The 27,747-nt window shown below is 46.9% G+C and overlaps 1 protein-coding gene and 1 long non-coding RNA gene across 7 annotated transcripts in view; one reads left to right on the top strand and one right to left on the bottom strand.

Moving 5' to 3' along the window:
* The window catches only part of mybpc2a (myosin binding protein Ca), a 28,090-nt gene extending 8,936 nt beyond the window's left edge, over positions 1-19,154 (top strand). For 3 of the 6 annotated variants that reach the window (XM_086055546.1, XM_086055547.1, XM_086055545.1), the window contains 24 exons: positions 214-362; positions 593-710; positions 893-941; positions 3,916-3,972; positions 4,073-4,245; positions 4,324-4,456; positions 5,381-5,505; positions 6,486-6,591; positions 6,651-6,820; positions 8,099-8,264; positions 9,427-9,533; positions 9,612-9,641; positions 10,165-10,518; positions 10,676-10,780; positions 10,844-11,032; positions 11,570-11,704; positions 12,228-12,395; positions 12,467-12,555; positions 13,422-13,617; positions 13,931-14,070; positions 14,614-14,773; positions 14,940-15,076; positions 15,157-15,343; positions 15,949-16,076. In XM_086055546.1, coding sequence (XP_085911672.1) covers positions 258-362; positions 593-710; positions 893-941; positions 3,916-3,972; positions 4,073-4,245; positions 4,324-4,456; positions 5,381-5,505; positions 6,486-6,591; positions 6,651-6,820; positions 8,099-8,264; positions 9,427-9,533; positions 9,612-9,641; positions 10,165-10,518; positions 10,676-10,780; positions 10,844-11,032; positions 11,570-11,704; positions 12,228-12,395; positions 12,467-12,555; positions 13,422-13,617; positions 13,931-14,070; positions 14,614-14,773; positions 14,940-15,076; positions 15,157-15,343; positions 15,949-15,980 — 3,231 coding nt within the window. In that variant the 5' untranslated portion in view covers positions 214-257 and the 3' untranslated portion in view covers positions 15,981-16,076. Of the gene's footprint in view, positions 1-213; positions 363-592; positions 711-892; positions 942-3,915; positions 3,973-4,072; positions 4,246-4,323; positions 4,457-5,380; positions 5,506-6,485; positions 6,592-6,650; positions 6,821-8,098; positions 8,265-9,426; positions 9,534-9,611; positions 9,642-10,164; positions 10,526-10,675; positions 10,781-10,843; positions 11,033-11,569; positions 11,705-12,227; positions 12,396-12,466; positions 12,556-13,421; positions 13,618-13,930; positions 14,071-14,613; positions 14,774-14,939; positions 15,077-15,156; positions 15,344-15,948; positions 16,077-18,952 lie in introns of those variants that run through there. The other 3 variants (XM_086055550.1, XM_086055549.1, XM_086055548.1) reach the window with 2 other exon arrangements.
* Positions 19,155-21,036: 1,882 nt separating this feature from the next.
* LOC147134051 (uncharacterized) lies at positions 21,037-22,807 on the bottom strand. Its single transcript, XR_015090168.1, has 3 exons — positions 22,534-22,807; positions 22,068-22,167; positions 21,037-21,937 (listed from the first exon to the last, which is right to left on the bottom strand). It is a non-coding gene; the product is annotated as an uncharacterized LOC147134051 (long non-coding RNA).
* Positions 22,808-27,747: the final 4,940 nt, after the last annotated feature.

Raw genomic sequence — 27,747 nt, 5'->3', positions numbered from 1 at the left:
TACAAACAGTAAACATTTTAATCTAGCGGTATCCTCGATTTTACAAATGTTATTCATTGATTTGAAATGACGTCGGTTAATGTGAAATGTCCAAAATGTCATTTCCTGAGTGACATTTAACTTCGGAAAAAGCACTTTTTTAAGTGTGAAAGGTGCTGCAAAACATCTAAAGTATGATTTGATTGATTGATCGATTGAGTGTCGTGTGAGCAGGCCAGGATGTGACGTTCTTGGCCAAAGTGGACTCGTCCACCCTGATGAGGAAACCCACCATGAAGTGGCTGAAGGGCAAGTGGCTTGACCTGGGCAGCAAAGCCGGCAAGCATCTGCAGTTCAAGGAGACCTACGACAGGAACACAAAGGTAGGCTAAGCTCGTGGCACGGATCGTTCTCTCACTCGTTACAATCATCCATTGAACCTTTTAAACACAACTTACAAAAGAGATGGGAAATGAATGGCCGAGTCAGGCGCTTGGTTTTGTACGAAAATCGGGACGGCATTTAGGCGGAAAACGGAATCATACGGAAGCTAAGGCGCTTGAAAATGGAGGTTCCACTGCAATAAAGGCGTTAAACACATTTGTTTTTGCAGATCTACACGTACGAGATGCGCATGGTGAAAGTTGTGGACGGCGACGCGGGCGGCTACCGCTGCGAGGTCACCTCCAAGGACAAATGCGACAGCTGCACCTTTGAGGTGTCCGTGCAGGGTGCGTGGCTTCCTTGCCTTACTGTCGCGTTCCATCCGGCCTCCTCTGCCGTGTAACCGCCTTTGTCAGACAATAACTGTGTGCGCATTTTATTCCATCATCCGGCGAGGTCAAGAGTCTCTTATTGGCGTGAAGATGAAGGGACATCAGCGCGCTTCTACTTTCTTCTATTTTGCTTTCAGCTGTGGAAGAGCAGCAGCCGGACAACATTTTGGAGGCCTTTAAGCGATCGTGAGTGTCCGACGTCCATCTGTCCACCGCATGGAGGCTCTATCTTTCCGACCGGTCACTTGTGTACATGGTGGCACTTGAAACCTCGCACATGCAGCAAAACAATCCGTCTCGTACACGTCCCGATAAAATAAATACTCAAGTTCAGTACTTTCAGTCCTCTTGGACAAGGTAGGTTATGGCCCGGCAGGATTGCTGATACACACACGCAATCGTAGAGGTGTCACATGATTATCTTAATGCATAGGTATCAAACTTGAGGCATGGGGGCCAGATCCGGCCCTCGACATCATTTTATGTGGTCTGCAAAGGCAAAGCATGTGTGTTGACTATGTTTCTTGCAAATTGTCTTAACATTTAAGTAAACTGAGATATGAGAAATTGCAAGAGTTTTTTTTTTTTTTTACTGATCACCCCTTTTAAAATTCAAAAATAGTTGAACAATTTACTGGCTTCTGATTTCCAAAACTAGTTATATAACTTGTTGTGCGTGTATGTGATAATTTAAGGCGAGCATACATTTATATGGGTTCACAGTTACGACGGACCTCCGAAAAAAAACCTAACTACTATTTAGCCCGTGACAAAAATTGAGTTTGACACCGCCTTAATCCAATCGACCCTCGCGTTTTATTACGTGGTAAACTCGTCTCAAGACATCACTGTATATACAGTACGTGAACTGGCTCTCCGGTCACTTTTGCGATGCGATGCTAAATCAGCGTCCACCTTCAGCAGGCGTCCTTGTATCAGTAATCTGCGCGTGAAGGCAGCGTTTCCCGTCCTCGTTAGCGTGCCTCGTTGAAGACGAGCAGCGCAGCATGCGAAGCGACAGTGCGATATTGAGCCGCGGACATCATTTACACAGGGCTCATATCGCAAACGCCAAGAGGAGGAGGAGGAAATGGAAAGCGAAAGGTCGCCTGGAAGTCAGATTTATTAGCCTGCAAGGTTAAACGTAGCTGATGCTGTTCGCAGAATCTTTGTGGCCACCGCTGAAGTCTTTTCGAGATGCAGATTACATGATTTTGGGTTGCAACTCACGGGTTTATATAGAAATTGAAAACATAGAACATTGGTGAAAAATGGAATCAATAAAGTAGGTCAATTCAAAAAGTCAAACTCGTTTGCTAGAGATTCTCTGCGCGCAGTGAAATAGTTGATTTTAGCTTCGAATCGAAATGATTTTTAATATCAAATTACGTACGTGGACAATTTGGCAATACTGCCTCATAGTTGGGAGGTTTTAGGTGTGGATCTCCGGGTTGATTTTGAACTAGCAAGAATGAGCCTTGTCATTTGCGGATGGGGGATTGGGGAAAAAAAAAAAAACGTTGCCGAAATAATAATAATCGCCAGATTCATTAATTTTTAAAGACATTTTTAGTTGCAGCCTTTGTATCTCGTCTCTTAAGAGCCCTTGTTGAAGTTCCTCCATTTTTGGAATACGTGTCACGGAATAAGCTAAAGAAAAAGCCCCAAAGCATTGACAAACTGAGGAGCTTCTATGAGAGCCGCGATCCAGACACGCGGGTCAACCCAAGTCTCTACAGTGCCGTTGGCTTAAAAAAAAAAAATAAAAAAAAGAAAAAGGCTCATGGATTAGTAAGCACAATGCCTAAAATATCACCCTGGCATCCAGTAATGTGGCTAATAAGTTGACGAAATTGTTTTAATTGCTTGCCATCCTCAGCTTAGTCAAGCGTCCGCTCTGCCCTCCTCCTGGCACGAAGGTTATCTGAGGCTCCCACAGGCCTTCAAGTACAGTAGGCCGCCGCGCCGACGTTTTCACGCTCAGCCGACCGCCGAGCTGGCGCGTCCCGTCGACGAGGTTATTATCGCTCCCCGGGGAGGGTTTGCCCTCCTTCCGGGATTATACCACCACCATCAAGCGCGCGTGTTATCCTTGAGCGGAGCGCTCATCCATGCCGGCACAAGAGAGGCTCGGAATTTATATCGCCGTTGAGGTTTTTTTGGGGTGGGGTGGGGGGTATGGTCCTCTGAGGCCAGTGGAGTGGTAAGTGGTAAAGAAGGAAATCGAGTGTCAAGCAAATAATGTCACATTTGAAAACAGTTTAAGGTGTTTAGTTCGGATGATCTCCCCGACGCCTTTCTAGTTTCACAAGGGGCGCAGGTTGGTGTTTACAAGGATAGCAAGTGCTAAGTAAGAAAGTTGAGACTGAACTAATGAATGAAGAAAACTGTGGAGAAAAAGGCACTTAGTTCGTAGGTGCAATAAGATGTCTTTGTAACATTTTTGTGAGGCGGGCAAGCGGTGATGAATAAAGTTAATGTAGATGAATAATGTCACGCCTTAAAGAAGAAAACTGAAAATAAAAAAACTACCGGAATAGCTTTGCCAATCGAGAAAATGGTTGTGCCGAGGTGGGTAAGCGGAAAGAAAGATGAGGCCAAACCAACAATAAAACAAGAGAACTTCCAATAAAATGTGGATTCAAGCACCTTTCTACGTTAGCAAGCAGAGCAAGGGGTGTGTGCTAGCTATGCGAGTGCTAGAAAAGACATTTGAATTCAAAACATGCACAAAATGAAACACTCTTGCCACTTAAGAGAACTAGAAGGAATAATGTGAATTAAGACACCTTTATAACGATGCAAGTAGAGCAAGTGGTATGCGCGAGCCGGGTAAGCGGTGATGAAGAAAGTTTAGTCCAAAATCAAACATTATGGACACTAACAATCCTGAAACAAGAAAATTGCCAGGAAAAAATGTGGATTCACTCACGTTTGTAACTTAGCGAGTGGAGCAAGTGGGTGTGTGTGAGGTGGGCAAGCGGTGACGACGAAAGTTGAATCCCAAAGCAGCACTGTTGACAAAAACAAGCCTAAAACAAGAAAAAAGCAAGTGAAAATGTGTCTCCAGACACTTATGTCGTTTTGCGACTTGAGCTAGCGAGCGCCTGTGCGAGGTGGGCAAGCGGTGAAGCTCATGATGAATGTTCTTCTCGTTCAGTGGCGATGCAGGCGAGGACGCCGGTGACCTGGACTTCAGCGCCCTGCTCAAAAAAAGGTACATCCAGCAAATCCAATTTTTTTTTTTTTTTTTTTTTTTGCCTGGCCCGCTGGCGGCTGACCGGATGCCCGCCGCGGCGCTCCCTCCCCCCCGTCAGGGAGAAGAAGCAGCAGCAGGCCCCCCCGGAGGAGGTGGACGTTTGGGACATCCTGAAGGCGGCCAAGCCGTGCGACTACGAGAAGATCGCCTTCGAGTACGGCATCACCGACCTGCGCGGCATGCTGAAGAGGCTGAAGAAGATGAAGACGGTGGAGCCCAAGAAGAGCGATGGTGAGGCGGCATGGGCGGCGGCATGGGCGGCGGCCTCCGCGGCGGCGATGGCAAGCTAACTGGATGTTGCGCCCGCAGCCTTCCTGAAGAAGCTGGAGCCCGCCTACTCGGTGGACAAGGGCCGCAGGATCCAGCTGAGCGTGGAGGTGGCCAACCTCAACGCCCCCATCAAGTGGCTCAAAAACGGACAGGAGATCAAACCCTCGGCCAAGTGAGCGGCGGCAACGGCGTCATCGATATTGTTGGGTTAGGTCAGGGAGCCATGTGATCGCTTGCAGCCAATCAGCAAAGACGAATGACGGCAGGAGGGGAAAAGTCCCAATGAAAGGGAAATTCTTCTATGTAGAATTCATGACGTCTAAATATGATCGAGTGTATGCGGTGTGCAAAACCTAATGATGAATAGGTTTCAAAAGTTTGTTGCGTTTTAAAATGTTGAATTTTGGTGTAACTACATCCAAATATTGATTGAAAGATTTTTAATAAATTATGAAAAATTAAAGACACTTCATTCTTCACTATCAAAATAAAACCAAATTCTTAAAAATAAAATGAATAAAACAAAATTGTGAGTTAAATTTAATTTCAATAAAATTACTAAATATGTATTGCGTATTAAAATAAAATTTAAAAAAATCAAATAAAATACATTAGAATAATAAAAGGAAAGTAAAATGAAAAATACATACACAATAATGCAAAACATTTCAATCCCAGGATATTTTACATACATTTGCTATGTAAAGAATTTTTACTGTAAAAAAATGTAGATAAACTTTCACTTATCTATTTGCCCAGACTGGTGCTCTGGGCTTATATTTAGTAGCGTAATAACCCTGAACCAAGCAGGAAATACATCTACGACAAAACACACTAACAAAAACGCAGCATACATATTTGAAAAACAGTGAGAAAAAGCTGCGCTTCAATGTGAATATTTATAACGTACAATCTTAGAATTCGATTTTGAGCATTTTTTTTTTTTTCACCTCTCCCTTGCTGATTGGCTGCTGGAAATCCCTTGCTTGTTCCCAAGCAATTGTAGTCCTGTCGCTATGTATAAGGTGAGCTGTACGCCGGCCTTGCGTCACCGTGGCAACCGTGTGACGTCACGGCGTTGGTCTTTGTGCGGCAGGTACGTGTTTGAGAGCGTGGGCAACCGGCGCACGCTCACCATCAACAAGTGCAACCTGTCGGACGACGCGGCCTACGAGTGCGTGGTGGGCGAAGACAAATGCTTCACCGAGGTCTTCGTCAAAGGTAGCTGACTCACGTGTCGCGTCTTTGTCACGCGCCGTCCCAAACTCATCCCGGCCGTTTGTTCATCCAAACGGCACGAGGCAAAGCAGCCAAGGCCGTCTTACTACCGATGTTCAAAAACATGACACGTATCAAATGTGGAAGTCTGAAAGGCTTTCAAAAATTACAATAAAGTATAGTTCATAATTACAGTGCTGACTAAAAGTTCCGAATTGGGTGCGTTGTGATCAGTGTGCAAAATGTTAAGGGAATATGACGTCGGCATTTATCGAAATCCGTGTACGCATTATAAAATTTCAAAATAAAATTATTAATAAAAACTGCAATAGATAATTACAAATAAAAACAAACAGACCCGAAATTAAAATATGTGGAATAAATTAGTCAAATGAATAAAAGCACTATAAGTAAAAGTCGAAAAAACTACAGTACTACCACTGTAAAAAAAAAAAAAAAAGAAAAATCTAGGTCTGAAAAAAAAAATCTAGGTATAAAAATTAAATTAAATACCCAATTTCAATAAATAAAATATACCAGTCTGATTAAAAAAACAATGTATGATACGGTAGAGGAAATAGAAATAAATATAACCGTACAGCGTTATGAATTGCATTTATTTTTATTATTCATTTCAAATAAGTTAGACCTTAAATAAATGTCAGATCACTGACAAATGTCAGAAAGTATCATTCAAATGCACAAATGATGCAATTAAAACAGATCAAATTGAAGAAGTTTGGTTTTTACTGCCAAACTATAAAGCCCATTTCGGATTTGAGTGAATGCGCCATCGTTCGGAGGCGTCCTTTGAAGACCGCTTGAACAACTCAACCACTCAAGCGTGCCGTTAAAAAAAAATACATGGAAAGATGATTGTATTTCCACGCTTCAATCCAGCACCGGCGCGACCATCTCGCGTCGGAGTCATTTCCACGACTGCTCCAAAAATACGTCGTCCGTTTGACTCGCTTGTCCCTCAGAGCCTCCCGTGACCATCACCAAGCTTCTGGACGACGTCCACACGGTGGTGGGGGAGAAGGTGGAGTTCGAGGTGGAGGTCTCCGAGGAAGGGGCGCACGTCAAATGGTGAGCGAGACCCTTCCTTCGTTCCCGACCATCCTGAAGCAGCGCGCGTTTGTTTTCAGGATGAAAGACGGCGTGGAGCTGACCAAAGAGAGCGCCGCTTCCAAGTACAGATTCAAGAAGGACGGCAAGAGGCACATTTTGATCATAAACGACGTCACCAAGGACGACATCGGCACCTACTTCGCCTTGACCAACGGTGGAGAGTCCAAGGCTGAGCTGGAAGTGGAAGGTACCCTTGCGCTATTTACAAAAAAACCCGACTCACGTTGCCATTTTGCGCACTTGGGGCTTTCCAAGCCAAAGCCCGGCGCACGTCGAGCGATGCGTCCGAAAGCGACTCAAGTTAAGCTGCTTCTTCTTTGACATCCGTGACATGTTTTTGCGGTTCACTAACAAATAATCGAGTGCAATATAGTGGATGCGGAGCGTCAAAACCGCATACGGAGTCTTTTTACATTTGCAGCTCTCTGGAAGATGTGCCGCCAAGGGTCGCCAGCAGTATTTTTTTCCCGCAATCGTCCACTTCAGCTGCTTTCGGCCGCGTCTCTCGAAAACTAAGGAAAACTCGACCTCGACTTGAACCACATGACAAGTCTTCGCTGTTTACGTTTGAAAAGCTTTTTTTTTTTTCAATCATCGGCAAGTTATTTTGCATGTAGTGCGCCTTCACCGGTTGTGAAAGTCGTGATGTAGATTGAAGAAGGCACTTCATAAAATATGAAATATGGAGGGAACCTAGCTAAAAATCTGGGTTGAAGCATTATGCTTTTGCTAAGAGCTGAGAACTGATTGGCTCCTGACTTTCTCGCAATTTGTTGGCGACTCGACTTGACTCGCTTGATTTTTCTCACAGGAACTGGGACTCGGACGTTTAAGACCCGAGTCTTATTTATAACTCGCACATATGCGCCTTACTCATAATTACTTTTCTGCAAACGCGCGACCCGAGCTGACAGCGCGCCGTTGTATTCGATGCTAAACGAAGCTAACGCATCAAATCGTCCATGAAACCAAAGTGAAAGCCGACGGGGGGGGGGGGGGGGCGGGGGGGGGGGGGGGGGGGGATGGTGTTTGGGCCGGACGCAAACTAATTGGCCGTCAGCGTCGGTGGGAGGGGCGGGGGGGGGCAGTTTGCTGACAGGTATTTCAATTAGCTTAGCCGTCGCTACGTGTTGATGTTTTGCATTCGGACAAGCGTGGAAGCTCATCAATTAGTTACCGCCGTAATTAATAGCGCTCAATTTATCCGTGAGTCCGTCGATCGTGGCAGCATCCGTCAGGCTAATTTGCTTTACACGGCTGAAACGGATGACAGGGTCGCGGGATGCGTTGCCTTCCTCGCTACAAATCTCTGGAGCGTTCCTTCAACGTTGCCTCGGAAATGCCAAAAAAGGTGGACCCAAGTTTGATGAACAACAACAACAACAACAACAACAAAAAAAAATACGTTTGTAGTGTTTGGTAAGCTAATTTGCACTGCATTTTTTTTTTTTTTTCTTGTGTGCAGATAAGGAACTGCAGGTCCTGCAGAGCATCGCCGACCTGACGGTGAAGGCCAGCGATCAGGCCGTGTTCAAGTGCGAGGTGTCTGACGACAAGGTGACGGGCAAGTGGTTCAAGGACGGCGCGGAGGTGCAGCCCAGCGAGCGCATCAAGATGACGCACATTGGAAGGTAGAGTCGCAGCCGCGTGGCACCGGTCGCACCGCCAGGTGATTGTGTCGCTTTGGAAGGAATGAAGGTCGCACTGGAAGGGACCTGAGCCGCACTGGTCACATTAGAAGGTCGTTGTATCACACTGGAAGTTAAGTGAATCACAATGGAAGTTATTTCAGCAGGTAACAAGTGGCGCTAAAGTTGTGCGGCGCTACACTTGAAGGTAACTGGAAGCTAATGTCGTCGCAATGGATGTATGGAAGTTGCACTGGAAGGTGACTGAGTCCAGTTAGACGGTTTCGGCCATACTGGAAGTTCACTGCGTTGCACCGGAAAAGAAATGAGGCCCTCTGGAATGTGAGTGAGTCGCACTGGAAGGCATCGGAGCCACACTGGGAAGTAAGCGAATGACACTGGGAGGTAACGGGACCGCAACGGAAGGTAGCTGAGGTCCATTCAGTCGAAATGGAAGAAGTCACTACAAGGTAACAAGTAGACTTGAAGTCCGCCTGGAATTGATCAGTCGCGCTCAAAGTCACACTGGACTGCATCGGTGCCCCACTGGAAGGTTCCCGAGTCGCTTTGGAAGGGAAAAATTGAGTGGCAGTCGAAAGTAGAGCATCTGAGCCGCACCGGAAGGGATCCGAGTCGTATTAGTCGTGTGCCGCAAGGTCTCGGTGTAGCCCCGGAAGCTATCTGAGGCGCACTAATCGCACCGGAAGAGAGCGGAGGGGCTACCGCGGCGGCTCGTGGAGGAATCTCTGATGCCCGAGTCACACGAGTCACAACCGAAGGTAAAAGTCAGCCTGTGAAAATCGTCAGTTGGGCCACGCACGCCTCTGCCCTACTCCAAACGTCATCCAATCAATGCCAAAGGATTTGCGTTCGACCCATTTTTTTTTTGGGGGGGGGGGGGGGGGGGAGTTCAGCCTCTTAACACACACACACACACACACAGAGATAAGCATGCACGCAGAAACGGCGCCCGCAGGGTCTCCGACTCGTTGGCGTAATCCCTCCATCGCAGACACGGCAAGGCGGCAGCGGTCACGCAAGGTGAAAACCATTTGGGCTGATTTTGTTGCCGGGGAGAAGCGGCAGTAGAACGTGTGGGCTCCGTCGCTTAATTGCCGCTCAGGCGCCGGCGGCGGTCTCCATGGTAACCGTGCACTGTCTCCAGGACGCACAGGCTGACAATCAGCGACGTGAAGCCCTCCGACGTGGGAGATTATACCTTTGTGCCCGACGGCTACGCGCTCTCCCTGTCGGCCAAGCTCAACTTCCTGGGTGAGCCAATGAATGAGCATTTCAAGTCTTCATATTTTTGGGCAAACGGGAGCTAACTCGTGTGTTCTTTTCTTGCAGAAATCAAGATTGATTATGTTCCCAGACAAGGTGAGTCGCTCGTACTTATTGCTTGAGCATGCTGTAGTAATTACTGTCTTATTACATAGCTGTTAAGCCCTACTACCTCGGTTGTACCAGTCCAGCTCATTTGTAAGCCCTTAGCTTTATTTGTGGATATTGAATGTTTATATTACTAATCGGTGGTTATGAGTAATTGAGTATTGTGTTCCAAGTACTTTGCACACAGATATTAAGCTAGTAGCAATGCTGATGAATTTCTTGATTATTACAATGACTAAATGCCGGATTCATTTCGTGCCGACGCGATTCCTGCGTCATGAGATGAGTATTCGTTAGTAATTACGGGTTTATTACACAGTTGTCAAAAAATGATGACTGGGTTTTTATTCAGTAGTAATTCCCTGATCATTACCCAAGTAGACGTGAGTAAATAGTGGATTATTGAACACAATCCGGTCATAAAGCACGCATTATTATCAAAGGGGAATTGCTGGATGATCACGGCGGTCTTGAGTAAATACCGCAGCGTGACTGCATTGTCACATGACAGACCCTCCCAAGATCCACTTGGACACGAGCGGGACAGGCAGCAAGAACACCATCACGGTGGTGGCCGGGAACAAACTCCGCTTCGACGTGGAGATCTCGGGGGATCCCCCGCCAGTGGTTTGCTGGGTGAAGGGCGACAAGGTGAGCGAGGAGGTGGCGGGGCTCGCGCGCTTCGCGCACGTGACAGCTTGTTGCGCCGTAGACGGTGAGCGAGGCGGAGGGCAGGGTCCGCGTGGAGACCAGGAAGACCCTGAGCAGCTTCGTCATCCAGGGGGCGGAGAAGGAGGACGAAGGCTTCTACTCGCTCACCGTCACCAACCCTGCCGGAGAGGACAAGGCCGAGCTCTTTGTCAAGGTCGTGGGTTAGTTGGACACCACCCGTTGAAGTTGCCAGCTTCGGTATTTGGTTGTAAGGGGTTGGGGCTTGGGATTATAATACGGAGGGGTACGCTATTATGTTTCATGGGTTGTGTTCCCTGACCGCCACGTGATTCCGCCTTCCGTGCTGCCAGATGTGCCCGACCCTCCCGAGAACGTCAAATGCACGTCGGTGGGCGAGAACAGCGCCACCATGGTATGGGACCCTCCCGCCGTCGACGGCGGCGCGCCGGTGAAAGGTGAGAGCAAAATCTCCGTCTCGACCCGCAGCGCCTGATGGCGCGCTGACGCCTGGGCGGCAGGCTACCTGATGGAGCGCAAGAAGATCGGCTCGTCCAGGTGGACCAAGCTCAACTTCGACGTGTACGAGTCGACCGCCTACGAGGCCAAGAAGATGATCGAGGGCGTCCTTTACGAGATGAGGGTGTTTGCCGTCAACGGCATCGGCGTCTCGCAGCCCAGCTTCAACTCCAAGCCCTTCATGCCCATCGGTGCGCAGGCAAACGCCGTTCGTTCCTTCCCTCCTTCATGCCGCGAGTCTTTTTGCCATTTGGAGAAACCAAACTCAGTCGAACGGCGCGCGGCCTTGCCCGGAATGGTCCGATGTGAACTCTTTCACCGCCAGCTGTTTTCGGATTCTGGGCTGAAGTGTAATCGGCAAGGGATGTAACGATTCGCTCGAGCCCCGATTCGATTTCAGTTCCCAGATTTCGATTCCATTTTTAAAAAATTGCGACCATGCTTGTCTCCGTGCACTGGCGTGCTTCCGCAGCCATCCACGAACGCAAAACGCAATGTTTGGCGCGAGCGCATCATTTGATCTACACATTCAAAATTCAAAAACATGTCAAGACATCATTTTCGAGATGAATTCAATCAACTCGATTTTTTTCACTTTATCCAATCGATGAATCGAGACGAATCGATTTGAGATTTTCAATTCATCGTGACGTCCCTAATCATTGGACAGGAAATGTCCGCCATGTGCATTTCCTCGAGGCCTTGACGCGGCTTTTGTCTCCCGCCAGCCCCCACCAGCGAGCCCACCCGCCTGTCGGTGGAGGACGTGACCGACTCCACCTGCGCGCTGCGCTGGCTTCCTCCGGAGAAAGTGGGACCGGGCGGCATTGACGGATACATCATTGAGTACTGCAAAGAAGGAAGTAAGTTGCAAGCACGTGCTTGACCCTGAAAGGCGTTCACTGGGGTAAAAAAAAAAAAAATCCCCCAAATTCTGGAAGAAAGTGCAAAGCTCCAAAGACGGCAGTGTGAATGTGCAACTCGTCGAATGCAAGGCAGTCATTTGACGCTGAATGAGGCCGTAATTCTCGACATGAAGCTTTATTGAGGGGAATATAAAATGAAAACTGTGGTCATAAAGTGAGGAAATGTACTTCAATAATAATTAATGGCGAGTGCTGATTAGATTTGAAAGTAAAGAGCTGAATGAGACAAGTGCTCGGCGAGAAAAAGTTTTGGGTTGATTTAGGCTGGAGTTGATTTATTTAGTTTGAGGCTCAGGGTTGCATTGCAGGTTAGCGTTATATAAGGTGCTGGGGTCAGGCGGGGGGGGGGAAAAGAAAAAAAAAATCAAAGGATTTAATAAGGAAAGAAAATGGAAATGAAGTCTTGGTTCATGTTGGTTGGAGCGCGAATGAGCTTAAGCGGCTGGACGATCGCCTCCAGGTGACGAGTGGGTGCAGGCCAACAAGGAGCCAGTGGAGAAGAACCAGTACAGGGTGAAAGATCTGCCGGTGGGGGAGAAGATGCTGTTCAGGGTGCTGGCCGTCAACATCGCCGGGCGCAGCCCCCCCGCCACGCTCGGCCAGGCCGTCACCATCAGGGAGATCATGGGTCAGACCGCGGACGGCAAGTCACGAATCCGCTCCAGAAGCAAAGGAAATGAAAGTCTCTTTTGCCCGCAGAACACCCAAAGATCCGCTTGCCGCGCCAGCTGAGAACCAAACTGGTGAAGGTCGTCGGGGAGAAGGTCAACTTGGTCATCCCCTTCCAGGTCAGCCCGACTCTCAAACCACATCGCCGCGTTTGGCTGTGAAACACTCACCCGGGAAGAGCTCGCGGCTCGCTGCTCACCGCGCATACCACCGCCCGCACTCCCCGTTCCAGAAGTTTTATTGTTAATGATCTTCTTTTCGATTTTCCCAGTCGACTGAAACGATGAATAAATACCACCTCATTCATTCCAATATTTTTGGTTGCAAACTCAGTGAGGGATTCTGCATCCCATTTTCAGCCTGTTATGAAGATTTTATTCAGCATGTACTCTGATGATCACATTTGACACCGTGTCGCACTTGTATTTGCCTTTACTTGGCTTTGCTTTTTTTTTTTTTTTTACTCTGCTGACTTTGCAAATGCTCTCAAATGCCTTACCTGGCGAAGTTAATGTTAACTAAATCAAAAAATCTCCTTTGGCCATTTCCAAGTGAGATGACAGGCAAGGTCTCTTTTCTAGTAATCTCCTGTTTTGGTCTTGTTCTTGAATCCCCCTCAAAACATGTTCTCTGTGATTTAAAAGTAGACTGAAGTAGCCAAAAATACCTCCTCCCCCCACCCCCTCCAAAAAAATCAGTGTGTTGGCACGAAGTAGGTCAAGTGGCGGTGAAGAAACGACTGGCAGATTTAGAAGTGCTGACTTGCCCATTTTAATATTTGATTTTGCGTCTTTTTTATTTTTATTTTTTTGTCAACGTGCCAAATGCACTCAGGAGTCTTGGGCTTTCAGCCCAGGTGATGTTTTAGGGCTGGGAAATGATGACATGGCAGCAATAAAAAAAAAAAAAAAAAAAAAAAAAAAGACAAGGTAAATTGGAAAGGTAAAGGAAAAACGCAGACTCTTTGTCTATTTTGGCGACGTAGGGCAAACCTCGGCCGGTGGCCACCTGGTACAAAGACGGCAAAGCCCTGGAAGACCGCAGCGTGGGGACGCGCAGCAGCGAGGTGGACTCCATCTTCTTCATCCGCTCGGCCGAGAGGCTCCACTCGGGCACGTACACGCTGGCCGTGCAGATCGAGAACGTGGAGGACCGCGCCGACATCCGCATCCAGGTCGTGGGTGAGTCAGGCGCGGCTTGGGCGCGGCTTGGCAAAACGCGGCGCCGGCGCGCGAGCGAGCGCAAATCTCTTCAAACGCGCGATGGCAACTCCTCATTGGCGACTTCCCATCAAAGCGGCGCTTTAATCCTAAGAGCCAGCTCATTCCTCATCGCCTCACAGGTCAGCGGGATTACGCCACAGGATTATTTGTGTGTAGACCGGGATTAGGTTCATACTTGACGCTTGACAAGGTTGAGCTAATAAGAGGATGAACCCCGCTCTGGAATCATCTTCCCAAAAAGTACATGGCTGCCGTGTGTTCCTTGATGTAGAAAAGCCGGGCCCCCCCGTGGAGCTGCGCGTCACAGACGTTTGGGGCTTCAACGCCTCGCTGGAGTGGAAGCCGCCCAAAGACGACGGCAACGCCGAGATCATCGGCTACACCATTCAGAAGGCCGACATGAAGACCAAGGTGGGTCGCGGGCGGCCATGTTGGACTGGATGGACTGATTTTATTATGAGGCAGTCAACCCCCTTACATTTTTTTTTTCCAAGAATATGTTCCATGCAGGCCCACTAGTCGAAACACAGCATTCAGATTAGCATTGCGTTTTTAGCCATCTCCGGGGGCGGCCATTTTGTCACTTCTGTCGGGTGAACATGACATCACAGTTGCTCGGGTAACGGGCAATCACAGCTCACCTGTTTTGTGAAGCTGAGCCACGATTGGTTGTTACCTGAGAACTGAGCAACTGCCATGTCGTTTTCGATCGACAGAAATGACAAAATGGCCGCCCCCTCAGCTAGCTAAAAACGGGTGGATTTCCCATATTCCACAAAAGCAAGATTGATCCGAACGCCCTGTTTCAACTAGTGGGCCTTCATAGAACATATCCTTGAAAAAAAAAAAAATGGTTTGGGTTGACTTCTCTCTTTAAGTTGGGCAACAGAAGCCTATCCTACCAATTCTTGCGTTTGTCCAAATGATTTGGTCGTGTGTCTCCAATCACGGCAGGATTGGTTCACCGTGTACGAGCACAACCGGCGGCCCAACTGCACCGTGTCCGACCTGGTCATGGGCAACGAGTACTCCTTCCGAGTCTTCAGCGAGAACGTGTGCGGCCTGAGCGAGCGGCCCGGCGTCAGCGGCAACACGGCGCTCGTCCGCAAGACGGGTAAGTCGAGCGCCTCGTGTGGAGGAGTAGCAATTCTATGTGGACAAAGTTGAAAGTGCAGGTATGTCGTTCTACAGTTAGAAAGTACAAAGTGGCCAGACAAATGAATAGGAATGCAAGGAAACGGACTGATGAAATAGTCGCTCCACTGCCTGACTTCCTCCAGGTTTGGACTACAACCCTCCGCCCTTCAAAGAGAAGGACCAGAGCGCTTCCCCCAAGTTCACGGCGCCCCTGGTGGACCGGAGTGTGGTTGCGGGCTACACGGCCGCCATCAGCTGCGCCGTGCGCGGCCACCCCAAGGTAGGCGCATGCCCGTTTGACGCCGCAATGTTGCCATCGGCTCCGGTGGCCAGGAAGCTGTGCGTCTCTCGCCGCCGTAGCCCAAGATCATCTGGATGAAGAACAAGATGATCATCGGCGAGGACCCTAAATTCCTGATGCAGAACAACCAGGGCGTGCTGACGCTGAACATCCGCAAGCCCAGCCCGTACGACGGCGGCCGCTACTCCTGCAAGGCCGTCAACGCGCTCGGCGAGGACGAGGTGGAGTGCAGGCTGGAGGTCCGAGGTAGGTAGGACTACAATGCCGTTTGGCTGCTTTCGGCGACAAATCACTTTTTGCAGACCAGAGGGGAGTCGAGGTGGTTTTTTTTTTTTTTTTTTGTCAAGTAAGTGTTTTGATTATTTTTAAATTCATACGAACTCAGTGTTTTTATCTTCAGAGAAAAATTTTAAAATGCCTTTTTGACATTTTTTTTTTTTAGACTTTTACTTGCGTTTCAATTTAAGGAATCTTATATATTTAACATGCGTGGTAGAAATTATATTAATTTGAAATTGTACATTATTGCTTTAAAGAGTTTTTTAAAATTTAAAATGCATTTAATTGTATTGGTGGTTTGAAAGCTTTTTTTTTGTTTTTATTTGTTTTTCCATTTCTTCATTTAAATGATTTATTGATACATTTCATTGTAAACTTTTATTTATTATTCATTACGATTTTTTTTTTTTAATTTAAACCATCTTACTTATACATGTTTAAGTTTTAATTTATTTTAGGGGCATTTAAAAAACTAAAAAAAAAAACTTTAAAAAGCATTTTTGTTGACTATTAACAAGTGTTGCTTCCCTCTTTGCCGTGACGTCATCGCGGATGTCATTTTTCTCTCGCAGTGGTCAGGGAGAAAGAAGAAGTGAAGAAATGAGGACGGACCCGAATGGACGACCCGCTGAGTAAATATGATTTCCTGCGCCATCAACTGTTCCTTTCACGTCTTTGAGTATAAAGTCCTTCAAGTACATCTGCTGCTGCTGTCTTCTGTCTTTCTTTCTGTCTGTCTGTCTTTCGTCTGCACTTCCTGTCACTTGGCGGTTGAATGTCGGGATCAGAATTCATTTTTCCCTTTAGTGTCGTCATCTGCGGAGGTTGAAAACGGCAACGAGTCTGCTTTGAAAATGTAAGGCGTACAAACGTCCGTTTCCAAATGTAGGGAGGCAAAGTAAAAAGTGCTTAGAAAAAGAAAAAAACGAAAAAAAAACTAGTTCACGCCACTGAAAAATCTGCATGGTTGCCACGGTTTCCGGATGTTTCAATGGAAAGGAAGTGGTGCCTTGACTTGCGAGTTTAATTTGTTTCGTGACCCCATTCGTAAGTCAAGACAGTCATATCTCAAATCATTTTCCCCAAATGGAATGAATGGAAATTCCGTTAATCTGTTCCAGACCCAAAACATTCTAACAAAAGTGTTTTTGAAGAGGAGCAAATTCACTCTCCAGTATTGTACTTTATCAAAACATACAGCGTTAACATCATTAAATAGATTAAAAAAAATACATTTAAATGAATCCCATTGTGCAGGTCCTTTTTTGCCTTGTCCACCAGGAGGCAGTATAATACAATACGAAAATCCCCAAATGGACACTCCTTTGTTTGTCATGAAGAAAATAAATAATTACCCCAAACGTGAATAAGTTGGGGATCAGGTCCCCCCAAAAAAAATTTCTGGTTTTCCACACATAACGCTAATGTGCATTTATGTTATACACAGTCCGCCGCTACTGCTCAGTAATAACTGAGGATAAAGAATATATGCCTGTGAGCTTTATAATATTGCCTGTCGCTGCGCTGTTGGTATTCGGATAACTTTGGTGCAAGTTTCGTTAGCCCGTATATGCCGTTTTGCATTGTGTGTTAGCATTAAGCTAGCAGACTTTTGTAAGAGTTAATGTAGCATGCTTAAATACGCAACAAGTAATCCTCCTCACTCCAGTTTTGAAATCAAGGCAGCACTGGATTTGTACTTGCTCGCTTCCCACCGCTTTCTTTCTTATAAGCCAATAAAGCCCCGATACTCGCACGCTCGGTGTTGAGTGTTGACCCATTGGTGCAAGCAGCGGGTATCGGGGTCTCATTAGCGCGGAACACGAGATGCTCATTAAGGCACCCCGACAACAGTGGCCTAATTAGCTCACGCTCTCACTTTTTTTTTTTTTTTTCTTCCTTTCCCGCGTCACCGCTAAGCAAACCAATTAGCGCTAATTCGTGCGGCCGCAAAACAAACACGACGCAGCCAAGAGGGAGGACGGCGAAACCCTCGCAAGACGTGACGCACCAACCAAAACAACCACATCATGTTGGATCATCGCCGCTGAAAAAAACCCAACAACAAAACAAATGGAAAATTCCGATAATTAAAGACGTCAACAGCATCGGGTTCACGTCATAGCGACACAACTGGTTCAAATTTTCTTTTTTTTAATAGAAATGTAGTGCAATTGAAATGATTGATTTTTAAACCGATGTCAGTTACTTCAAAAAATTCTTACCTTGATTTGTTTTTAAACCCCAAAATGTACTAAAATTCAACTTAATTTAATCGAAGTTTTTTTTTTTTTTAAATATTAGACAGCATTGTTTTCTAAAAATATAATTATAAATATTTAATATTGAAAATGTACACTTATTAAAATAGTCAAATTACTTTCGGTAAGTTATTGAGTTTATTTGAACAAATATTACTTCACATTCATCCTCATTGATTTATTTTGCTTTTTGCACTAAAAAATTCCAATTCAATTTGAGTTCATTTATTTTTATTACACTACCTTTTTTTAATTAAGTATAACATTGTGGCATCATTTGACATATTTAGCCTTGTAAAATCTTATAAGTGAATCATTTCATTTAATACACATTTTGAAATGAAATGTAGATGCAGTAGATGGTCTAGTCGCCTTTTGTGACGTGTGTGGCGTTTGCGGATGACGTCGAAATGACAACCGGTGAACAAAATGTTGTTGAATGGTCGCACAGGAGACCTGCAGTGCAGCAACGCTCCGAATGTTTTTGTGTTTTTGTCCCCCCCCCCCCCCCCCCTCCCATGAAAGCCTGCGGGGGGCTTGTTCCTGGGATGATTGACACATAAAAGTCAGCGCGCATACACACACACACGCCTCGTGTGGGGCTTCAGGAGGAGAAGAACAGCATGTCACCACCTGAGTGCACACATGCCAGTCGCGGATGCTCGGTTGCTAGGCGACCGCATCCCTGCACGCACACACGCCGACATCACCTCAGACTGACAGCAACTTTCAATACACACAAAATCACAATTATCTATGCACACACACTCGCATGATCGGACACAAACAAACATTGTCACATTAACAAAATATTCTGGCGCATTCAACAGGTTTCGCACAAATATGGAAATGTGTGTACAGTGTGTGTGCGTGTGTGTGTGTGTGTGTGTGTGTGTGTACATTCCTACACACACACACGTGCGTCCAGCTTGCACAAGTGTGTGTGTGTGTGTGTGTGTGTGTGTGTGTGTGTGTGTGCTGATGTTCTTCAAAGGCTCTCTCCCATCCGCCACTTAATTGTGATGTTTTTCTTCCGCCAGCAAACGCTGCGAATTGCCGCACACGCTTTCATCTGCGTTTGTGTTCAATGATGTCATCACCTTGATGACTTGCATCTATGCTATGCAGCTTTTTTTTCCCCTCCCCTTGGACTGCGAGAAGGGGAACATTGAAAAAGTCATTTTTGTGTGTCTAGAAAGTGAGTAAAAAAAAAAAAACAAGTTCATGGGGGGGGGAAAAAGAGCATATAAAAATGTTGTGAAAGCAAATTGATATTGTTCGTTCCTCTCATCGTATAATTCCAATTTTTCTTTAGGGTTTTGCGGCAACTCGATGTCGTCGCGTGTCGGCGGCCTCCGCCAGCGAGGGAGGACGCGGCGTACAAATGCGAGCGAGCGAGCGAGGCACCAAGTGGAGTGTGGCACTTGTTTGAGAGCCTTTGGCTTGATTCAAATGGTTGCCATGGTTTCCGGATGTTTCCATGGAAATGCTGCCTGCCAATAAAATGAATGTGAAAGAGCGCGGGCGAGCGGCGGCGGATCTTTGCTGCCGGTTGGCAGGACGGTGAGATATGAGGGGGGGGGGGGGAAGGTGGGGGTCGTCAATAGACTGGGGTAAACAAGTGAGCTGGTCACCATGGCAACGCAGCAGGTAAGTCCATCGGAACCTGCTGATCGTGTCGTTCCAGCCTCGCATCCTTCAATCCTTCCTGCCCCGCTTCCTTTCCTCCGTCCGTCTCCTTCCATCCGTGGCCCGTCGTCTCAGAAGGACGGAAATGTTCCCGCGTTTCTGCGTCGCCACGGCAACACTGCAGCGAGCGGTGGCTGCAGGAGAGAGGCGGTGGGGGTGGGGTGGGGGCCTGGGCCCATGTGAACAATACTAATGCCACTTCACTCATCAAAGAAAACCCCCCCCCCCGCCCGCAAAGCTCGCCGTTAACCCCCCCCAGCGTTCAGCATTTGCTCCTCGTTAACACTCGGCTTGGCTTCACACTCGCATTTGTTAAGATAAAAAAAGAAAATCTTTGAAGAAAAAAAAAGCACCTATTTGTGAAAAAATGTATTTTTAAAGTATTTTAATTAAAAAAAAAAAAACGAGTTTGAACCCCAGCAAATTTCATACTCTACACTGAAACCTAAATTTGAAAGCGTAAGCCTAGTTTAAAAGCACAAATAACAAAAAGGCATTCCACGTTTGTTGTCGCTTAGAGGAAAAGTGTTCGGCCTTTTGGCGCATTCCCGTCACACACGGGAACGCCGCGGCGACCCATCCCGGCTTAGAGACATATGGCTGCTCTCAGGGCGGGGGGAAAAAAAAAAAAAAAAAAAAGAAAACACTTTAGTGGATCATCGGGACGTGAAATGACGTTCCACCGCCAGTCGGTCGTGTTGCCCACACAATTGCCTGCTTCCCACGCACAACATTTGCCGACATGTTCTTGATGTCTAAAGGCCCTGAGAGACCAAACCGACGTCGGAGGTGGTGAAGAGTCGCGCCGTCTGATTGGCGTAGTGACCACCGTCGTAGAGTCGTAACTCATCAGTAAGCGTCTGGGGGGGGGGGGGGGGGGGGGGGGGCGTTTACGTATGTTGAATCGGACATTTGCTCACTCTGATCGGCTGTTAGCTAGCAAATCCGCGCGCGGAGCACCAACGGGAAGTGACAAATGCGGATAAGTTGTGAAAACATCTTATGAAGGTCCATTTCTTGCCCAGTGCCGCTTTAATGGTCAAGCGTCGCTGTCTGTCGTCGCCGTGTGTTTTTCCAGCGTGATGCGCCGACAGCCGGCCGCACGCCGCGGGCGGTTAGCGTCCGGCGCAGTTGGCCAACGTCGGATTGGTCTATCTAGGCCTTAACTCCTGGTGTCATTGTTTCAATATACAGCATATGTCCTCGTGTCGATAAACACCCGTGCGCTAATGTTAGCTTCCAGCACTTGGCGTGGTGGCACGCGTACCTAATGAAGTGTCTTGAACGCGGCCTGTTCGCACGTGCCCGAGGCGCGTCACCTCACATCGCGTGCGTTGGGTTTTGCAAGCTTGTGTGTCACATCCGATCAAAGTCTCTCGCTCTCTCCTCCCGCTCGCTCGTCCGTCCGAGCGGCATCATGTCGTCGTCCTGCTGTCGAATCGATAACTCATCTCTCAACGTCCGAAAGCGCCTCCCCCCCCCCCCCCCCCCCGCACGTCCCCCGCGGGAAAACAAACGTCCTTCCAGCGGACACGCAAACACGATCAGGAAGGATCGTTGACCAACTACGAGCGAGCAGAAGACGACGAGAAGGAGGGACGGACGGACGGACGGACGCGTGGGGGTGGGGCGGCAAGACGTGTGTTAGCACGATGATGACGCCCGCCCTTGACGGCCATTAAACGCGCCGACGCCAACCTTGACCTCCAGACGACGCTCGCCACCGCCTCTTCCTTGTCCGCAACGTGAGAAATCACTTGGACTCCAACCATGTGCGAGAATTGACATTTCCATCACCCCGCTGGCCAATCACGCGTGTTGAAGTTAAATGCAGCGGCGGCACAAGCGGCTTCACGAGTCAACTCGCTGGCGATGCAACAACACTCCAGGGTCATTTTGCAGTCGGGGCAGTGCCCCACCACATCCCATCCAGCTCAGAAAAAAAAACAACAAAAAAAAACAAATTCAGTTGAGTACCGAAACCAATTTGTCAATATCCAGTCCTCCATTTTCCACAGCTTTTGTGCTCATGACTCTTGGCCAGTGTTGCCACAGTTAGCTTGGAAATGAAAAAAAAACTCAGTTACTTAGTCTAAATAACTAAATCAATATATACATACATAGTACAGAATAACAAAGTCCACCACGAAGACGAGAAAATATTTTTTCATATTATTCGTATATTATTTCAAACATGTCAAAATAAAAAAAAAATAAATAAACGCAATTCACTTGTGAAGACAAAAAAAAAAAAAAAAAGACCAGCAAACGAAAGCAACACCAGAGGAAATGACACAGTAGTCAGCAGTCACGATAAATGAAATAATCCATTAAATATACATGGTCGAAAGGGAGTAGGAACAAGTATGAACTCATCTAGTCCTTCCCTTACATGATCAATATATCAGTCATTTGTCAATACACTACAGTAGTTCTATATCATATGGTAATACAGCCCTAGACACACACACACACACACACAGTGTGCAGGTTTTAACAATGACAAGGGGACCTGGTGATGATGGGCTGTGCTGTATTGTGCATTCCCTCTCCGGACGAGTCCCAGGAAGGGAGCTGCCGCCTTTGTCTTCTGTGTCTTCCCTCAATGGAACTACATTGTATAAAAATAAAAATATTAGTGTAAGCAAAATAAACATATGACCACCATCTTAAAAAAAAAAAAAACAACACACGTCAGTCACCAACACTTCAAAATATCCCCCAAAAATAAGGGTTCCTACACATTTCAAATCTCCAGACCCTCGTTCCCAGACCTCTCCGTATTCTCCTTAAAAAGAGGTCATAAATCTTCTCCCCCTGCCGTTTCATTCTCAACTGACCCTATGAAAAAAGAAGCCAGTCTTGTTAACGTTACTCCTCACATCACTTATAATCACACAATGTTTAATATTCAGACTTTTAAGCTAGCAGGCTAACTACCGTGTTCACGTTACGTTTTCATTTAAGGCAAGGGAGCATGAAACAGCTAGCTGGCTAATTCTCCAATTTTTACACCTCTCGAATCATTGGAGGAACATGTCTATAAATAGCAACCCAAAGGAATTGAATGTAGACGTTAATTTTGAGCGGCTGTTGGAAGCTAGACCGCCGTCACGTTTACGTTTGCTCTCTGCTTGTAGCATCAACAACATCAATCTATTATTCATTTTAAACAGTGACTCATTGGGAGACCGGCGTAAAACTTACTTTACGACGAGGATTTCACTGTCCACGAAGGGTATCCTTCGTCGGCTTCTTTTTCGCTACTTTGTGGCTCTTCTGTCTCCGGCCACGATCAGCGACTCCAATCAGATTGAAATCTTCCTCTGTTTCTTCTTCTCCTAATGAACGTGGATTGCAACGCTTTGTGCTACATAGCGCCAACTACTGTACAGGAAGGACTTAGCAGTCGGTGCCGCCATATGTCAATCATCTGGGGTGGCACCTGCGGGGGGGGGGGTCCAATCAGATTTCAGATTCCTTCTCGTTAAGATTGAATGTACTGACGTCCATGTGATTTTTTTTTATCAGCGAGGGTACCATTCCATTGTCCGTCATTTTTCCCGGGGGGAAAAAAATAGCACCCATCTTTAGGCCGGTCCGCCTCTATTTTTAAAGGTCCACGTTACATGTTAACGCTGCCTCGAGTTGAGTTTCACTCGCTGACGTTTGTCACCGTGACACCATCTTTGCATAATCAATTTAGTGCGCGGCGTAGCGTGACCCTTTCGGCAAAAGCGCAGCTGTCACGTGGATTCGTGTAGGCACGCAGAAAGCGGAGGCGTAATCCATACCAGTCTAACGGGATTACGAGAGCCAGATTAGAGAATTTGCTGAATGTTTGATGGCAAAGGAGCACGGCACATGACAATTACACGTATGACGGCAACAACGTTCTCAACGCGGTTAGTTTCACCCCCAAAAAAAAAACGACAACAAAAAAAAAAAACGATTTCTGCGAAGGGTTTTGGGCTGTTAAAATGGGCTTGCATTGGGGAGAAGAAAGAGACCTTGCATCCATTTTGTTGTGCTCGTTACTGCCACGCAGAGGACTGGAGTGGAACAGCAAAGAAATGTGCAAAGGGGCATGTTTTGTGTGTGCGTTCACAGAATGCGATGCTGCAGGTGGGTGGAAAATGGCTGAAGAGAAAGAAGTAGGAGGGGGCGGGCGAGCGAGCATGTGTGACTCAAGGTGAGAGGGAGGGGGGTGAGAAAATTCCCCCCCCCCCCACATCCCCACCAATACCCTCTCTCACCCGCCCCCCGCCCTCAGTGGGGGCACAGAGAAGAGTCATTGCTCCTGGGGCGCTGGGTGACATATAAGCGAGGCGGCGGCCTTGCTCCTTCGCAAACACACATTTATGCAGATCACACACACACACACACACACACGCAGTATATGCAGATCACACACGCTCACGTGGATCAAACACACACACACACACACACACACACATTCGCAGATCACATGACCAAGACGTTTGAACGACTTCGCGGTACGTCCGAACCACAACGGCCAGTCTAAAATGTTGACTCCACATTGACTCATCCACGCTTGCGTAATTATCACTGAAAGCTTCAAAAAGAATTGCATTTTCCATTTTTTAAAAAAGACATGAAAAAAAAAATCATTTGATTGCATTGCCAAATCAATTAAGATTTTGTTTTTAATTTGTCCCAAAAACAACAAACACAGACAAATATTTTTCACTTAATACACACACACACACACACACACACACACGACTTAAGCCTTTGGCGGGGGGGTTTCGAGGCTCACTGTTGTAAATAAACAAATATGTCACATATTCCTCATTTCATGCCATTTTTGTCCTGGTTGTTTTAGAATCCTTTTTTTCTGCCGTGAAGAAAATGCAGCGCCTGACTGGTTGACCTGCGGGGGCATAGACAAAAAAGCGCCAAAAAAAAAAAAAAAAAAAAATCAATATGGCCTGTCAAAGTTGATTTCATCTTGATGACGCTTTTACAACTCTTTCCTCCTTGCTTTCATCTTCTTCAGGGAAAAAAAAAAAAAAAAAAGAAAGAAAAAAAGTCAAACCTCACCAGCCAGGAACAGGCGGCGGGATTTCAAAGCTCCTTTTGGCCTTTTGTAGCGCGCGTGACCTCTGCCTCAGCAGACGGCTCCATTATCACAAGGGCTGCTTACATCAACGCAGCCGGCGGAAGCTTCCGTACGGCGCGCCGCCGCATCGCAATTTACACTTCAAAGGCCCAAAAGGCGGCGACGGCGTTCCCGCCCGGCCTCGTCCCGACGGGAGCCGAAAGCGGGAAAAGGCCAAAACGGCTTTTCTCAAGCGGCTGGCTCGGCGCATCCCAAACCAGTCACGGATTCTTCGCCGCATTCCCGCCCACAAAAGCTCCACTTCTCCATTCTCAAGCGTGACGTCCCAAAGCGGCAACGGCGGCGGGGGTGGCAGACATTTCCAGGGAAAACCTTTCATCGCCCACTTTGGACATCTGTAGAAAGCCCCGAGAGCTTCGTCATGCCACCACTTCCTCGTAACTTCATCGTTAGCCACCGTGCGCACCGGGTGCTGCAGGCTAATTCCTTTTGTAGCGCCCCCTAGGATTTTTTTTTTTTAAATTGGCCCCTGACCCCAGTTTGACGTCCATCAAAACAATGCGCATGAAAAAGTCTCAAGGACCCATGAATGGAAATGGAAGTCAGCCATTTTGCTTTAAAGCAGCCACTATACCACAAATTCCCAAAGTCGCGCTGCCTGAAAAGTTAGAAAGAAAAACAAAACAACAGTTTCACCAATGTGCACAAAATTGAGAGGACGGATCCATCATAACAGGACGCACTGAACAGGAAGTTGGACATTTTGGTCTGGAGTGGCCATTTCGAGGCAAATGTGAAGTGCCTCCTGAAAAGCTACAAAAAAAAAACAAAAAAAAATGAACATGACAGGACGCGCAAAAAAGTCTCGAGGATTGAACAGGAAGTGGTCCATCTTGGTTAAAAGCAGACATTTGGGGCAAGCAAAGGGAACTCGGCCAAATGAGAAACAACGTCACGTCATGTTGGCCGAACACGGCCTCAAAGTTTCATGATCATTCCGAGCATGATTGACGTGCCCGTTTATTCATGAACCTATTCTGCCTAGCAACAAGTGACCGCACGCCAGCCGCCTCCAAGCCGACCGGCACGGACGTGTGGTCGCCATCGGCGCCCGGTAACCAAGGCGACGGTTAGCCGCTCCCGAATGGAGGACACCTTGTCAGGAAAGGTGACAGCTTTGCGGTGACCTCTGCTCGCAACACCCCTCCGAAAAAGTACGCCCGCCCCCAAGTCGACATGATTAAATCAACCAGGAGGTTCGTGTGTGATGACAAAGACAAGCGTCACGATGCATCAGCTGACTGTCATTCGTGAAGAGAAACATCCAGAAGCATCCAATGTGACCGTAATGATGATGATGATGATGATGATGATGATGATGGCTTGTCAGGGTGCTCACTGACCGAGTGGCACACAAAAATTGCCAACACATCACAATATCGTGGAACACGAAAAATGCGTAGCTGCAAATTTCATGCATTTATCCATTTTTTAACAAACTAATCTTTTCTTTTTCTTTTCTATTTTGGATGAATGTAATCAATCAATCCTAAAGTTGGGAAACATGCACACATGTTCAGGAAAAATAGGCCTGAAAAGTTAAGTAGTAAAATTGAAATTGAAAAATGTCTGTTGATTCAAATGTGAATTATCTGTATTTAATTGTTCCTATCCTATACCCCCCCCCCCCCGCCCCCCAAGAAAAATTTTCATTTTAGAAGAAAAAATGTAAAAAGCCACCAAATTTGGAGAACAAATATACATCTCCAAATGCTACATTTAAAAAATTGTAATTTCATTTGGTTGTATTCAGGTTTGTTGCTGTTTGCGTTGGCGCTCGAGATGCGCCGACAAATTTCCGTGTCGTGTTCCCGTTGAATTTCACTCGGCGTTTGCAAAGGCTATAGCGGCAACCGTCTAATGAAAACGATGCCCTTCCTTGCTAAAAGTGTTTCCACACAAGCGGCCAAAGGCATGGCCTCGTCAGCCCAAAAGACGCCAGCCCGCCGGGTTTCTTCTTTGTAAACCAGATGGCCAGTCCAGCCCCGGTCAAATGCGCCGGAAAAAATGCGAGCCTGTCAAGTTGCTAACGTTACGATGACTGCGGAGCGGCGTGCTAATAACGCAGAAGCTCACACAACAGGTGACGACTCACCTTCGCGTTGCTGCTTTCATGATTTTTGGCCCGCAGACAAAAAGCGCAGCACGCCAGGACCTTGCTGGCAGCTGCTGCCATTTTTGAACGGCAGACGGCTGCGCGACATATGTGCAACGCCGGTCGCCTTGGCGCACGCACGCACATCATGAACAAGCCTTTTACACAAGCGAAGGCATCGCCTGCCGCTACCTGTCACGCGACTTCTTCAAAGATGATGAGCCAAATAGACGCGTAGGTGCCACCCGGCTGTCTTGGCGCTCAAAAGTGTCTTTCATAGTGCAGCTCTTTTTTTTTTTTTTCTTTCTTTTTTTTAAATCACTAAATTTGAAATTTGGAGACTTCAAATGAAGGTAAATTACGATCAATACAAACATGCCATTCTGATACATTGTGGGTAAAAAAGAGCTTTTTCTCAAAGACAAAAAGGCAAGAATATGCAAATAAGTTGAGGGCAATATGCTAATAGTTGATGCAGCATGTGTGCGCACGCTTGCACAAGATGGTGCTAAAAAAAAAAAAAAAAAAAAAAAAGGCCGTCACGGCAAAGCCACAAACGAGCAGCGATGTCAGCCAATCGGCAGTCAGCGGGGGGCGGGCTTAGGAGTCTATTGCAGAGTTTATGGAGCGAATGGAGACACCTTGATGAGGACTGTCGCAGCAGCAACAGTTGCCAAGGAGACCTGATGATGATGATGATGATGATGATGATGATGATGGCGGCGGAGGGTTTAGGAGGGGGATGGGCAGCGAGTGAGGTCGATGCGGCGGAGTTTGTTAGCGCGTCGTCTTGGCGACAAGATGCTGAAATTTCAGGCCTTTGCCGCCATGCTAAATAGAAAGAAAAGAAAAAACAATATCGAGGAAAACATAGCACACGTTTGATGATCCTTTTCGAGGATTAGCCATAAAAAGGGGAATGTTTTTGCATCAGTTTCACAAACCAATTTGAAATTTGCTGGTTTAAAGTCTCAACAACCCATGCCCAAAATTGTACAGAACTCATAAGCAGGTATGCTAGCAAGATGGGCTGCGCTAAATTGGAAAGTTGTTTTTTTTTTTGTTTATGCCACTGGACGCTTTACAAACAACAAATACTGTACACGAAGAAGAAAAAAAAAAAAATCAAGAAAAAAAAAAAAAACAGCCACGAGAATCCAGCTGCCGCCATTTTGTGTGCCAG

This window comes from Filicampus tigris, chromosome 16 (assembly GCF_054856515.1).
Source record: "Filicampus tigris isolate MCC_2025a chromosome 16, RoL_Ftig_1.0, whole genome shotgun sequence".
Lineage (NCBI taxonomy): Eukaryota > Metazoa > Chordata > Actinopteri > Syngnathiformes > Syngnathidae > Filicampus > Filicampus tigris.
The sequence above is the reverse complement of the archived record's forward strand: the minus strand, read 5'-3'. Positions and strand labels throughout refer to the sequence as shown.